We start from the raw sequence: 15,220 nt of genomic DNA on the forward strand, positions 1-15,220 counted from the left end.
TATTATTTTTTTATTGATTATTTTTTATCATAATAATATTTTTATCAAATAATGATCCAACTCTATTTTACGAAGAAAAATGGGACCAATAACAATCAGAATTGATAAAGAGAAAAAAAGCATACGCGGAATTGGGGTGTTGGAGATGAAATCCCTGCTAATAGATGTGCCAAAGTTTTGAATTATGGTGATACATAAAATGCTGTATGAAAAGCTTCTTAATTTCTCAATATTTAACACTTTCAATCCGACAACATGCCGAAATCCTTAATCCCCTAAAATTGTAACTCTAAGCTGGTCCACGGGATGTCCAACTCCACCTACCATCACGTGAATTTAAAAGGACCGGCAATAACCGGTTCCATCGGGACGCAACCGGATCCCACGCACGGTAATCGGTGAACTAGTATAAATGGAATCGTGCGGATGGAAAGACCCCTCTGAGCGCGACGACTTCCCCTCTCTCTCTCTCTCTCAAAACGAAACCCTAAAAGCCTCTCTCCTCTTGTTGTTGCCTCCAGATCTCAACCCTCTCCCTATAAAAGACCCTTCTTTTTGAAATCCCCCCCTATAAATCCACTTTTTCCGTCATTTCCCGCTCAAATTTCATCGATTTCTCACCCCGATCGTCCGTGGAATCCTCCAATCCGGAGAGACACCTGCGGGTTTGGTGTGGAATTGGGCGAGATCGTTAGATTCGTCTCCTTCCTTGTTCCTGCTCGAGATCTATATTGTTCCCTTCTTCCCATCGTCTCAGAAACCCCAAGAATCGAAGAGGATGTCCGATATTGCGACAATGTGCTTCCCTGGATCAGATTATTCGAAAAATTCTTTTTGCTGAAATAATCGGATATTTTAGTTGAAAATCGGCCTTTTTTCTTCCAATCTTTGTGGGTTTCAACTGAAAACAACAAAAAAAGAAAAAAGAAAAAAGGAAACTTTATTGATCTTATTAAGTTAATAGGGAGGGAATCAGATCGAAAAGCTATAGATCTGAAGGCTTTTGATAGATTTTAGAGATAAGTGAGCTGAAATCTGAGAAAGTTGGAATTGATATTTAAGAGGAGGGATTCGAGAGGCGGAGCATGAGCGATCAGGTCGGAGAGGGGAGCCAGCCGGTTGATCTCTCCAAGCACCCTTCTGGTATCGTTCCCACGCTCCAGTAAGTTCCTCCTCCCTTTTTTTCTCAAAAAGCTTGCTTTTTTTATGTCCCATTAAAGAATCTAGGAAAATAAAGCTCAAAAAAGTTTATACAACACGAAAAAAGGCAGCCTACATCAGCCTTGGACATCTATATTTCAGCCCTTTCCTCAGATCCTTGACTAATATTAATATAGCTGAAAGTTATTTCGGTCAAGATACGCTCGTGCTCCATGGCCGACCAGCTCCCTTAGATCCCCGTGAGACATAACCCTCTGTAATTCCCACGAGACTTGCCTGTCGAGGTAGACCCTTGCCTCTATTCTCCATCACAGAGATCCAGAACGCACAGGGTAACCCTGTCAGGGAACTTGGTTGCGGAAAATTTCTTTCTAGTGTGGAACTCTGTATTTGAATATCGTAACAAATTGGCTGTTTCACTCTATGGTTGTAAGATTCTCTGCTTAAGAGGTTGTGCAGGCTGTTTTACTGTATTCAGGGAAGCTCTGCGTTTCCATGAAGTAAGCTATTATCTTGCTTTCATAGTTAGCGAGGCAGTAAAGAAGGTGGATTGGGCTGAAGCTGATCCTATCTATCTGTCTGACTGTGTAAACATTGTGCATGGGATTACTACTTGTCTGAATTGGAGTGCCTGCAGGTTGCCTTTCTTTCTGCAATCATTGAAATCAAAAATTTTATACAAGATTAAGAAGTGAGATAAAATAGCCAACTTGGAGAGACAGATGGAACTTTTGTCCTAGTCAATGCTTACTGTATATTGATTTTCAATTTCCATTTTCTTCTCTTGGAGCTGAAAAGTTTCATCTATATGTATTGTTCCATAAAATGTATGACTATTTTTGGTGGCTTTTCTTTCCAATATTACATTCAAGTGGTTCATTCGCCACAATTTCATTGGGAATGTTGTATTCAGAAAGTTCAAGTTGCCACCGGTATCCAGTTGCTCTGTCAAATTGCTTCGTCAGTAGCATGTTCTGCTTGCCTGAATGCATGACCATATGTGTGCACTTGGAGATAGCTGACTAAGGTTGCTTTTATCTGAATCATGTCTTTTTTGTTTCTTTTGATATGAATATTGGTGAGAATGGGTAAAAAAGAAAGTTTACTTATCATTGGAATCTTCAGTATGTTAAATTGGGTCAGAGCTTTTATTATACTGTGGAACCATTTGAAAGGCATATCAAAAGACTAAAAGTTTCCAGTGATCTCTACTATCATTTGTCTATGTAGTCTATATCATGAGTAAAGATTGCTCAGAATGGATGTGATGCTAGCAACTGGTTGACTTGATGCTAGTTGAAGAGGCTACTGGTGTGCTCTTATGCTAGCTGAAGCTTTAGGAGTAGTACTGCTTTTGCTATTTTCCTTATATGTATTTAGCCAAAACTTTCATTTAGCTGTTTGCTGAGTCAACTTCATGTCCTCAATTATGCTGATATAATGCTTTCTGTTGGTGCCATGTACATAGTCATCTTCATTTTAATAATCATTGCTCTATGGTTCCTGTTTGTTTTCCACAGGAATATTGTTTCAACTGTTAATCTAGACTGCAAGTTGGATCTTAAAGCAATAGCTCTGCAAGCCCGTAATGCTGAATACAATCCCAAGGTATGAGACAGAATTAGATGTTCAGATTTTCCATATAATGTCATGGTTCCAACCTCTTCACTTCAGTTCCTGGAGGCATATTAATCTGAACTTTGTGTCATGGCTTTAATTATGAAATTGGTATCCAATTATGCATACATATTTTCTGCAGTAAGCATGCATAATATGTGAGACTTACAAACATAAACTTGTAATTACATAAATTGCATATATACGAATTGCATATATCAGCATTTTTAATTTGTAACTGCATAGACTTAAAATATCTGATGAAACATTGAGAAAATTGTAAAATTACTCAGAGATTTTTTTTTTTTACAACTTGGCCTTTCAATATGTCTGAAAATTATTGCAAAGGTTTAACTAAGAGTTGCTAGTTCTATTTGTGTATCTGTTTAGTGCATTTATTTGCATTTTTTTTTCATATGCCTTATTGTATTTACCATAAATAGAGACTTTTTTCTTTGACAGCGTTTTGCTGCAGTAATCATGAGAATAAGAGAACCGAAAACCACTGCATTGATATTTGCATCAGGAAAAATGGTGAGTAGATCCTATATATACATTGTATGGTATCTTATGGAAGTCATAGAAATTTGTAAAGAATTCACAATTCTCTTCAGCAGTCAAAAAATCTATTGCTAGTTTTTTGTGTATTCCTAGACAAATCATTTTCCTTGGATCTTGTGTTTGTTTTAGAAAAAGACAAATGCCATTAGGTTTCATTATAGTATCTTCTTTGGTAGTTGGATACTGTTATTTGAGTTGCTTTATCTATATCCTTATTAAATGGCTTATTCTTTTGTTCTTGTTTTTATTGGATCATCAGTACAAACTACAAAGTCAATATATATTTGTGATTGAGAATGAAATGAGAAATAGAAAAAAAAAGTGAAGAAACATGTAAAATAGAATGGAGGCATAAAGAAAGTTTGGTTCATTTCATATTGAATTTCATTACTTTTAGACATTTAATTAAATAACCTGGAACTGTGAATGAAGGTTCTAGGGACCAAAAGGTTTATCCCAGCCCCAGGTCATCCTCTAAGCATGTTTTGAAAAGAAATGGTCATCATTGAAATAATATAAAGAAGCTATGGATCAAAGGATGCCATGAAGCTCAAGTTCATCTTGTTTTTCATGTTGAAATTTGCAGCCATGGAATGCTCTGGGTATTGATACCAATTGTTGGGCAAGGTTAAAATTTTGCAATCTTGAATGGAATCATATTTCATATTGAATAGCAAGCAAATTGTACAGTCCAGCAGTTTTGGGTTGAGTTTTGAAGCTTAAGCCAAAAAGCTTATAGAAAATCGGTAAAACTAGAAAAAATAAAGAAAAATAAAGCAAGTATTCACTTAGAATTTTTTATTTTATTGTATAGTCTGGAAAAAAAAAATAAAGAAAAGTAGAGCAAGTATTCACTTAGCATTTTTCATTGTATTGTATAGTCTGGAATCTCTCTGTATTATATATAGTCTCAATGGATGATGTCTTGTAAACTGTAAGATTTATCAAAAATAAAAATGCAAATGTTTAAAAACTTAAAGTTGGAGCACAAAGTTACAAAATTAAATCAGATACGATTTTAAAGTTAGAACATGCTACCATAGATTCTTATACCAAAATGTGTGTGTGTGTCAATTTATAAGTTTTTAAAACTTTTATAAAAACATAACCATATTTGTGAATTTTTTGTTTTCTTAAGATGCTTGACAAGATGTAGATAAGATTTAAAAAATTCTGTCTTGTTTTAATCAAATTTAAATCAATAGCGTATATGTTTTAGAAAAATGCATGTTTACATCAAATATCTTGCAACTAAACACCTATCTGCTTACAAGTCTATTCAGAACTGCAAGGTTCAAGTTCAGACTTACAAATATTGCATTCTAGGGGCTTACTCTTTATCATCCAAAAGTACCTGTATGAAAAAAGAACAAATTAAAGTGGCCTTTTGTTCAAAATTTGCTTCCGTAAGTTATTTTCTGTCAAAACATCAATGCGGACCCCAGATTCAGTTTGGTTTAGGCTAAAAGCATCGATTTTATTATCGAAGTTTCAGACAAAACTTCAAACATTGTTTCCATCATCACTGGATGATTAACTGAACATAGACTTCCATTTCCGCTACCTTGCACATATCTTTGGAAAATGTTTTTCATTATGAATGTGTGATTTTGTTGTTCTTACCATTTCAGTTAAATGAAAATGCACCATTAACTGGTATGCTCTCTTCCGATAGTTTCTGTGCCTTGATAAAGTTAAGTTGCTAGAGTCTTTTTTATCATCTATTCCTTGAAAGATATTGCTAGAAGCAGGGATATAACTTTTATTGGTGTGTTGTATATCCCTAAGTTTATGCACAGATCAGAAATAAGGTGACTCCAACTTTTCGTTTGCCATACTGTGACTTCATTACAGGTTCATGCAGAAAGCCAATAACAAAGTCTATTGTGTGATTGTAGGAATTAAAGAAACTAATATGTGCTGTTCTGTTGCCTACAGCTAGCAGACCCAATGGTAAAGAGAACTTAAGTCTCTTGATGATTTTTTTAGAGTGCTTTGACGTCATGAATATCATAGAATAAGCTTAGGTAGGGTTACAGAATGAATGGGTATTTTGATGCTGTTTTGGAGGATATAATTTCAACTCAGATTATACCTGTGGATTTGTTTGGGCTCAAATATGATAGTGCTGAAATATTGGCAGAAATTAAGGTCAAAGTGGTGAGGCTATATTGGAACGGAGGCTGTCTTTTTTTTAAGGGAAAAAATTTCTTTTGGGTTAAAAACATAAGATATAGAGGCTGTTTTTATATAGGCTAAATGCAATATAGTATATGGAGCTTAAAATTGTTTAGCGAGAATCTGGATGGATTTGTAATCAATCTAGATTCAGCTCTATAACAGGTTCACGCAAGCAGCTTTCCCTCATTTAAATAATTTAACTAAGGTTAGTTTACTTATTTGACTTCACTTAAGGTTCTTAGGCTAAACAAAAGAAAGAGGAGAAGAAATTAAGCAAGGAGATAGATATATTGTAAATTCCTATCTATGTTGGAAATAGATTTGCTCAAAAGGCAGGCTGGGCTAGGTTCGAGCTGAGCTTAGCCTAAGCAATAACTAAAATTACTTAGGCCTAGGCCCAGCACAGCCCGACTTTCAGGCTGACTATCCAGCCCCGAGCTTGGTACTTAGGCTTTAGGTTGGGCCTCAGGCTTCATGATGGCCAATTCCTTGATTTTGATTCGATCTTCGGCGTCAAACACGGAACACCTAATCTTGTCCACCATGTTGAAGAGGCTCCCCTTCCTCTTCCTATTTGTCGAGATGTTAGGATTTGAGGACCAGAAGATCAACTCGTAGCTCCTCTACCTTGGCCACCAACCCTAGTTCCACGACGGCCTCCACATTACGGATGGCCTCACCATGGAGGTGGTCGAGGTGGCGCTCATCGACAAGGTGAAGAAGTCCCTTGTCTCCCTCATCTTCACCAATGCAACTACCATTGGCCGCTACGGCAAGGACACTTCATTCCTCATTACTTGCCTTGTCCCCAATGCCATGACCCTTGGATTTGTTGCCGAGGTGGCCCCCATGGACCCCACCATCCTCCAGCCCATCCTGGTGGACAGCCACATCCTTATGATCACCTCCATTGCGGTGAACGACATTGGGCAATGCTGCAAAATGAATGCAAAGGCTGTAGTGGGGGAGAGTGTGGCTGTTGTGGGGGTAGAAAAGCTGAACCTGTTGTTAGATGTGGTGGGGATTGAGGACTGGAATGAACCAAGAAGTCTAGTGAAGGAGATTGACATCAACAGGGTAAGGAAAGGGATTTGGGGTGGGGGGGGGGGTGTTGAAGGTTGTGGTGGGAGAGGGATTGTGGAGGCAATGAGAGCATGAGTGGGTGGAGTAGGAGGGAGGAGACGGGTGGAGAGCATCCATTGGCAAATAAGATGAGGATGGAGGTATTTTATAGTATATTATATATATTATAAGTTCTGGGCTTTGGCTGGGCCGTTGTAAACTTGAGTCCAGCCTATTTAATGGGTGAGCTCAAATTTCAGGCATGGTCTGGCTTGCTGGGCTTAAAATCCAGGGCCAGACCCATCCGAAACTTTCAAGCTTGAGCGAGCTGGACCGTTCGGCATTTGAACATGTCTAGCTGGAAAGGAAAGGATAAATGAGCTTTGCTGGTGAATGATTTTGTTCTACTATAAACTCGAATAGCAGGCATTGTATCTTGGTTTATTTAGGGTCCAATCCGGGTCCTTTACTTTGCCAAGCAGGTAGCTGCAAGATGAGAATCTGCAAGACTGCAAATTGAATGATGATGATCTACCAATTCCATGCAAATCTGAATGCTGACGATCTATCAAACACCCAATTTTCTTTTCTTTTCTTTTCTTTTGTCTTACTCATTCATTTGGTAACCCATCATCAGTTTTTTCTATTTGTGCTGAAAGTACCAAGTCCTGACATTTAAACGTGCTTATGCATATGGGTCTGCAACAGGAAATTCTCAGAAAAAGAAAGAAGGGTTTGAAAATGAAACTTACACGCACATGGCGACCAAAAACTCATAGCCAAGTTTAACATGCTTATGCAGCTGCGGTGGGGTGGGGGAGCATGCCCACATCCAGCAGTAACCCGAATCTAACATAGCTCACATGTTGCCTTGCTCATTCTTTTAGTATCCCCTAATTTTCCTATTGATGCTGAAAGTACCAAGTCCTGACATTTAAACATGCTTATGTGTGTGGGTCTTCTGCAAAAGGAAATTCTTGGGAAAAGAAAGGAAGAGAGAAGGGGGAAGGGGGTCGGAAACATGAAGTACACAAACACAGCATAAAGACTCGTACCAAGTTTAACATTACTTTTACATTTTCTTTCTTTGTTCATTCTTTTAGCAGCCATAGAAAAAGGATATTTTACAAGACTGCAATTTTTCCTTCATCACATGGAGGACTTACAGGTGGCACTTGGGAACATTAAGCAATTCCACTTGCTGCAAGTTTTCCTTTAGTTTGTTTTTTCTTTTGTTAAATAGAAATAGGATTCACCACCTGCTGTTTATTGCAAACTTACAGATAGTAATGAAAGACCTGCTGATAACAACACACTGCCATGGCAAAAGAACATGGTTTTCAAGGGCTCCCAGTTTTAACCTCACAGGATCATTAGTCCAGCAAAGCTTAGGGTTTGCCTTCATGATGTTATAATCCCATAAGCACACTAGACCAAAAAAATTAAGGGCAATAATGTCCATATTTTACTCTTGAAAAAATTATTTTCAAACAGCTAGTGAGATGGTATTTCTAATCTCCTTCCTTCTTGATTTGCTGTTCAGGGGATGGGAATAACAATCACAAATAACCTATCTTGGGTCCCTTGAACTCCTTACTCCTGTAGCAAGAACACATCCTGTAGTCTACTGATTAATCAAATTGTGCTCATCAGTTATTAGACAATCTTACTACCTCTATCCTTGTGGACTTCGCTATGATTTCTCCCATGAAATAAGATCTTTGTAGATTTGTGCATGTTGTAGTTCTTTCATGCTATGGTCAACACATCCAGTACCTCCATCGACGTGAAAATTAGAGACAGACTTAATGTTGAAGGGAATTTAGCAGAAGAGGAGGTGAGGAGAGGAGGGGGAGTGGGTGGGTGCTGCAGGAAATTTGGTTTTGAAATTCTCAGATGTTCTTGCCCTACCAACTACGAAGTAAGGGCGACATGAAATCCCCCCTCTTTAGCCTCTTATGAAGAAGAAAGAAACAAGAATAGTTTATGTGATCAGGAAAGAGATCATGGTGGTGAACAAGCACCAGTTGATTAGCCTGTTTTTATTCAGGAAGGACTCATTGAACTTTTAGGAGGGGTGCTAATTTACATTCTTGTGTGCTCATCTCTTAGTTGAGTTTGCAGATTAGCAGAAATATCAAGTAGGGGTGTTAACGTTTTGGGCTGCCCTGCTTAGCCTGAAGACCAAACTCAAGAAATCGGAGCTCAGATTGGGATTACGCTGTATGTGAGGCCTTGGTTTTAGAAGTTAAAGCTTGTATTTGTTTGAGATCCTTCCATTGATCCTTTTCATGGGAAGGTTATCTCCTTGATTGTTTTCCTGCATATGCAGCATTCACACCTGTAAAGGTTGCCAAATATAGGGGTGGCAATGGGTCGGATATGGGTCGAGTCAATCGATACCCATACCCGCCCCGCCAACAAAAAACCCATACTCATATCCGCCTTGTACCCATCTTGGGTCGGGTCGGGTTGGGCCGAGCTCCAAAAATGGGTCTGATCGGGCCGGATATATCCGAAATCCCTATATAATTTAAAAAATAAATTATACAACAGAACAGAGTCCCATAAATTAAAATTTTCATAGCCAAAGAAGAATCTTTTCAATCAAAAATCCCCAACCCTACAAAATATCATGCTTCTACCAAGATTAAGCTCTCAAAACCTCAAGGAACCAACTCACACCGCCACAACTAGGTTAGAATCCCATATACTTGAGGAAAAAAACCCAATCGGAACCTCCTCAGAAATCCCTCTAATCTCTCTCAAGTCCTGCTCTCCTTTCCCACAGATCTCTGAAAAAGATAATGAAAAGAAAAGAAAAAGAAGTAAAAAGAAAAATAATAATAATTTATGTTGGAAAAGGACTTACCTCTGATTTTTTTCCGCTTTTCCTTTGTTTTTCTTGATTTTCCCTTCATTTTCTCTTAGTTTTTCCTCTTCTTTTTCCATCCTCAAAAAGTCCCAATGGGGTGGGAGGCTTGGAGTGACTGAATATGGAAGCTTAGGAGATGCGGAGTAGCCGAATACGAGAAGCTTAAACGGCTAGGATTTTGTGTTGGATATTTGGGTGTGTATATATATATATATCCGGTCGGGTTCGGGGCAAGACATGCTATTATCCATATCCGATCCATACCCACTTCGGATTTTTTTTTTTCTAAAACCCATACGCGTCCTGGATTTTAATTGGGTCGGGTAAAATCCATCCCATTCAGATCGGATCAGATCGGGTATCTGACAGATCAGACTAAATTGCCACCCCTAGCCAAATACCTGATAGGCTCCCTTGGGTTCAGGGGTGTGGTTGGGAGGCTTGGAAATATTACTTTGGTGGTCGTCCATATTTTTTTGGCTTGGATTATAGTTCTGGTTGGAATGACACAACATGACACATTATGATATCTACTATGCAGTGCCCTTACCAACAGGCCACTGGCATGGTGCTGGCCGTGTGCCAGGCCAAGCACACCATGGTACAGTGCTAGTGCTGGGCTGGCCTGCTATGCTTAGGTTTTTGCTTTTCAGCACTTTGCAGCCGAGAAAGAAAAAATTAAAGCATTTTAGTATCTTCCTACCTATACATCTTATAAGCTTTTTTTTTCTAACATTTCTTAAAGAGATTAGAAATTTCTGATTCTTTACATTTTGTAATGCAGGTAAATTGTTAATTTCTCTCTTCGTCATTGTAAACCCATAGTAACTATTAACTAGTTCTAGTGTCTCTGGAAGTTGCATAATGGTGCTGCATCTTTGTTACTTTTAAGTAAAATAAATAATTAAACAGGTGATCTCTAGTTAGCGGCTTAGGTTTGTTATGTGACATGTCCATGGGACTAGCATTTTATGCTTACATTCTGACAAATAGGTGCAGCTCCTGATGTGGGTCATCATTGTTGAATCAGGAAATCAAGCTTGCAATTGTGTTTCTTATGCAAATATTTGCACACTGGCATTTGAATTATGGTGATATGCTGACTTGATTTCTGTTTGGCCAGGTGTGTACAGGAGCAAAGAGTGAACAACAGTCCAAACTTGCAGCAAGGAAGGTATTCAAGACTGTGACAATGTCAGAGCTTAAATGCTTATAACTAATGCTTTCAGTATTTCTATGGTTTTCCTTTGAACTGCAATTTTCATGCTCCAGGTTTTGTTGGGATTAATTTGTAATTTGATGTTCTACCTCTGGTTTTCAGTATGCCCGGATCATTCAGAAGCTTGGCTTTCCTGCTAAATTCAAGGTATTCATTAAAGGTTATATATTGTTATCCTTTGCTACCTCTTTCTGTCATTATCCAATCTTGTGATGTGATAACTAGGACTTCAAGATTCAAAACATTGTCGGCTCATGTGATGTCAAATTTCCGATAAGACTAGAGGGCCTTGCGTATTCGCATGGTGCTTTCTGCAGTGTAAGTAAATATTGACAAGCTTATTCTTTACTTTTTACAAATTTCTGTTGCCATTGGTGGTTCTATGTTGATATTACTGCTGTAGTAACTTGTCTCCTCATCCATGTCACAAGGTTGGTTGGTTGGTTCACCTGCCCCCAGCCTTATGGCAATAGTGCACAATAGACAGTATATGAGATATTCTTCATTGAACATGTCCACAAGGTTGAGTTCTCCTTCAGAATAGTTCCATTGCCCTTCTTTATCTGAAGTCAAGGAGATGGCCTGAATTGATATACTTATGTTAAACTCTTTCCCTGAGTTATTTTATTTTGTGCATCTTTTTGCTCTTTCTTTCCAAGCTGTCTTTCTATGAATCTAGTTGCTTGGTGGTTACTTCTAACAGTACGAACCAGAGCTCTTTCCTGGTCTGATCTATCGGATGAAACAGCCAAAAATTGTGCTCCTCATCTTTGTCTCGGGCAAAATCGTTCTTACAGGAGCCAAGGTGGTAGTTATTTCTGACTTTCTTCAGATGCTTTGAACTATTTGCACAATAGCTAATAGCTTTTGGATTCTGCCATAGGTGAGAGATGAGACATATGCTGCCTTTGAGAACATATATCCAGTCCTCACAGAATTCAGGAAAAGCCAGCAATGGTATGGCTGTACACCAGTTCAAACTCTCTCAGCCTATAATTTGAGATTGTAACTGTTTGTCACAGACCTATATCGATGTCTAACGGTTTTATGATCGTAATCTTCCTGTGAGCAGATTCTCTCAAGAGACAGATGCTAATGTTTTGAGCTCTCAATTGTATAGACTTTGAAGAAACCGCGGAGACCAGTTTGGTTGCGAGATTTGACAGTTATAAATAACCGTTGTATCAAGATTTTGAGCTGGTGTATGATTATCTTGATGGTCATGTTTAAGGGTTATAGAGATTAGAGACCAAAAGAGTGTTAACCGCTTGTTTTTAATGTTTCAAAGGAATTCATTTGCCTCTTGCATCCATGTGTGTTTTGGTCTTGGCAACAATGAAATCCCCTATTGATGCTTTCATGTTAGAGTTCTAAACAAGGCCGCAATGACCAGGGGGAGGGAAACAAGGGATCGGGGCACAAAAGAATGGATCTGCTAGGCTGTTTTGAGCTTGGTCTTGACATTTCAATGGATCCAATTGTTGGTTTAGACGGTTCTTTCATCTCTATCTGTTTAAGAGTAATGAGAGATGAAGCAAAATCGAGAGTGCACTTGTTAGCTACCGTAGGTTTGTTGCTATGGGTCTCTTCATGACTATACTCTAGGATTCGGATTCGACTCCACAGCTCAACTTCATCAAGCTACAAAAAGCATGGTCACCATCTCAAAAGTTTAACGAGTGGTGCCTGATGACATTGCTGCTGTTAGATTGCTTTTGCTTCGATGCCGCTACGAACACAGTGCAATTGTGGAGATCAGAGAACCACAAAAATAATGGAGATAATGAAATGCTGACCAACAGAGAGGTAATGAAATACCAATGTACACCTTGAAGGAAAAAAATCCAATTACAATTGCTTTTTATCTATTTCCTTGGACGCAGATCGAACAATCAGCCCTTGCCACAATTACCAGCCGCAGGTCCCTTGGGAGCTATTTGGATGCTTGGATTTCTAGATGCAGCTGCAAGTAGAAATGGTGTATTTGTATTTGCAAATATTTATTTAACTTGCTTGTGTCTTAAAAATGCATGTGTGGAGAGTATGTTATCACTGAACTTGTGTTCGATCCACTATAAGTAGATTTGGATTTGTACTAAATAGGTTCAAGTTATAAATAAGTCAATCCATTTAACCTATTTAATATTGTGTTCGAATTCAGATTTTAGAAGTCCTATCTATTTAGCCTATTTAATATTTGGATTGGGTTAAGTTGGATAGTATATTATTTAAAATGAGCCTATTTAAGTGAACTTAGCCGCTAAGTGATGGGTTGATGGTGAATCCCATCTTGAGCTCACAATTAAAAGTCAAAACCATTAGCTTGCCCTTTTTCTTGATTCCATGGTCTTACCCACCACCATTGTGGTTATGATTTTTTTTTTTGGGTAATTAGCATATAACCTCTTACATTTTACATCAATTTACAAATACCTTCTTACATAAAAAAATCGATCAATGTCAATCTTATATTTGATAAAATATTGCAATGCGACCCATAAGCCTCCCAATTGGGGTTCGTGCTCGTCGTCGACGTCTATGTGGCAATATAATTGGGATTTTGATCCGACATAGCAATCGAATGACGACAGGGGAGATGACTTGGACCTAAACCTCAATAAGCACCAAATTTTCCGTCATTAATGGCCCGCTCCCCATCCCTAATCCGATCTCCCTTACTCTCCTTCTCATCCCCTTTTCTCCCACAAACTCTTCGAGTACGCTAACAAGAAGACCCATGGGGCCTTCATTGCCACCATCTTTGCCATGTAGGGCATCGACATCCTCATCAGTGACACAATCGCCATCATCGTCTTCACTACCTTCAAGCACTACTTCCCTACCCCCTCCTATGCCATCGATGCCGTAGTCCCCACCGTCCCTTAGGCCAATTATGTCTGGCACATAGTTCTCATGTTCAACGCCATCCCGACGGTGCTTACCTATTACTGGTGATGAGTGAAGGATTGAAAGATGAGAAAAAGCAGAAAGAGGTGAATCCATTGGATGAAAGAGATCGAAGGGAGATGGAGAAGAATCAGGAGGTGAGAAGAGGAATCGGGGCAGTGGTGAATGGTGGGTTGTCGAGGAGGAGGCAGCGGAGCCGCAGCTTGAGAGACTCTCCTGGTCCGATGCTTCAGATCCGTGTCTATTTTTTTGCTTCTTTTTTTCGATGGCCAACAAGATCAGCAATTTTTTTATCAGGTTTCAGAAATCTTGCAGAGATCTTCTTCACCAATCAAGCAGGATAGCACTAAAGAGAAGTGTTTGGACTTTACTCACATCCGCAACCTTACCAAGAATTAGTTCAACATCATCAACAAAGTCCATATTCAACATTTCATCCGCTTCATCAAGGATGCGAATTTCAAAAATTTTAGATCAGGAGTTCCCCTCTCTATATGATCCTTTATCCGCCAGGTATTCTGACAACTATATCAATCCCTCGTTTCAGAGTAAGCTCTTGAGCACGGTAAAGAGATCGTCCATATAAACAGCATAAAGACAACCCCACTGCACCACCATAAGCCCGAAAGTCTGCATACACTTGATTTGCAAGCTTGGTAGTTGGTAGAAGTACCAATACACTCGAGGCCTTCCACAACTAGTTTTCCTAGCTTCCTTGTACTACCCATTTGTCAAAGATTTCAAAATTGGAAGCACAAAGGCTAAGGTTTTATCCTGAATAGGAAACAATGACTCAATTCTCTTGGACTTCAACTTCTCAGTACCCTCATCCTCTCCGCTTGCGATCATATCCTCATCCTCATCATTCTTTCTTAGTTTTGGCTTCTTCAAAGCAGAATTGTTCGCCCTCGTCACCGCATCAAAAATGGTGTCACTCCTCTCCTTATTAGCCTTTCTTTTCTTCTTGCTAATCTTCTTCTCCGAGCCTTCGCTGTCGCTGTTGTTAATCTTTTCATTTCAGACTCGAGATTCTTGTGCTTTTTTTCTTCTTGCTTTTATTCTCCTCTTCTATGGAGCTGTTCATGTGGAGCTCGGCAGCCATGGATTCCAACTTTTTGGACTTCTAGTGCTTCAACTTCTTGAGCTCATCAAGCTCCGAGGGGAGGAAAGGAGGAGAGAAGGCATCGGGAATGGGGGAGGGATAGAGGGAGAGGGGTGAGGGAATGGCGTTGTATATCCTGCAAAAGAGGGCAGCGTAGGAGGAAAAAGAAAGAAGAATGAGGATGGATAGTGAGACATGATGGGGATGCTGTGGACTCCATTATCTACATCACAGTTGAAGTGGGATTAAAAAGTATCAACGTGATAAAAATAATACCACATAATTGCCGGCGGGAGCCTCAAACTCCAATTGAGAGGCCTATGGGTCACATTGCAACATTTTATCAAATATAAGGTTGACATTGATCAATTTTTCTATGTAGGAAGTATTTACAAACCGATGTAAATGTAGGGGGTTATATGCTAATTATCTTTTTTTTTTTAATTTGAAGAGAATGATTAGGGTTTTTCTTCTTATCCTCTTGTTCTTCCGTCGCCAATGATGGGGGCCTTTGAGCCTAGCCATAGGGGCGGGT

General features: G+C 39.1%; 1 protein-coding gene across 1 annotated transcript; it reads left to right on the plus strand.

Moving 5' to 3' along the window:
* The first annotated feature begins 443 nt into the window (after positions 1-443).
* Positions 444-11,984, plus strand: LOC105053345 (TATA-box-binding protein). Its single transcript, XM_010934442.4, has 9 exons — positions 444-1,162; positions 2,682-2,769; positions 3,241-3,312; positions 10,581-10,631; positions 10,779-10,823; positions 10,902-10,994; positions 11,380-11,481; positions 11,560-11,633; positions 11,749-11,984. Coding segments are annotated over exons 1-9 (603 nt in total). The 5' UTR covers positions 444-1,085; the 3' UTR covers positions 11,750-11,984.
* The last annotated feature ends 3,236 nt before the right edge of the window (positions 11,985-15,220 follow it).

Source organism: Elaeis guineensis, chromosome 10 (assembly GCF_000442705.2).
Source record: "Elaeis guineensis isolate ETL-2024a chromosome 10, EG11, whole genome shotgun sequence".
NCBI classification, from domain to species: Eukaryota; Viridiplantae; Streptophyta; class Magnoliopsida; order Arecales; family Arecaceae; genus Elaeis; species Elaeis guineensis.

What these genes read in the sequence shown, in the direction of transcription:
- LOC105053345 (XM_010934442.4), top strand. Translation starts at nt 1,086, where the DNA reads ATGAGCGATCAGGTCGGAGAGGGGAGCCAGCCGGTTGATCTCTCCAAG. An exon ending in ATGCTGAATACAATCCCAAG is followed by an intron (nt 2,770 to 3,240) that starts GTATGAGACAGA and finishes TTTCTTTGACAG; the next exon opens with CGTTTTGCTGCAGTAATCAT. An exon ending in TCGTTCTTACAGGAGCCAAG is followed by an intron (nt 11,482 to 11,559) that starts GTGGTAGTTATT and finishes ATTCTGCCATAG; the next exon opens with GTGAGAGATGAGACATATGC.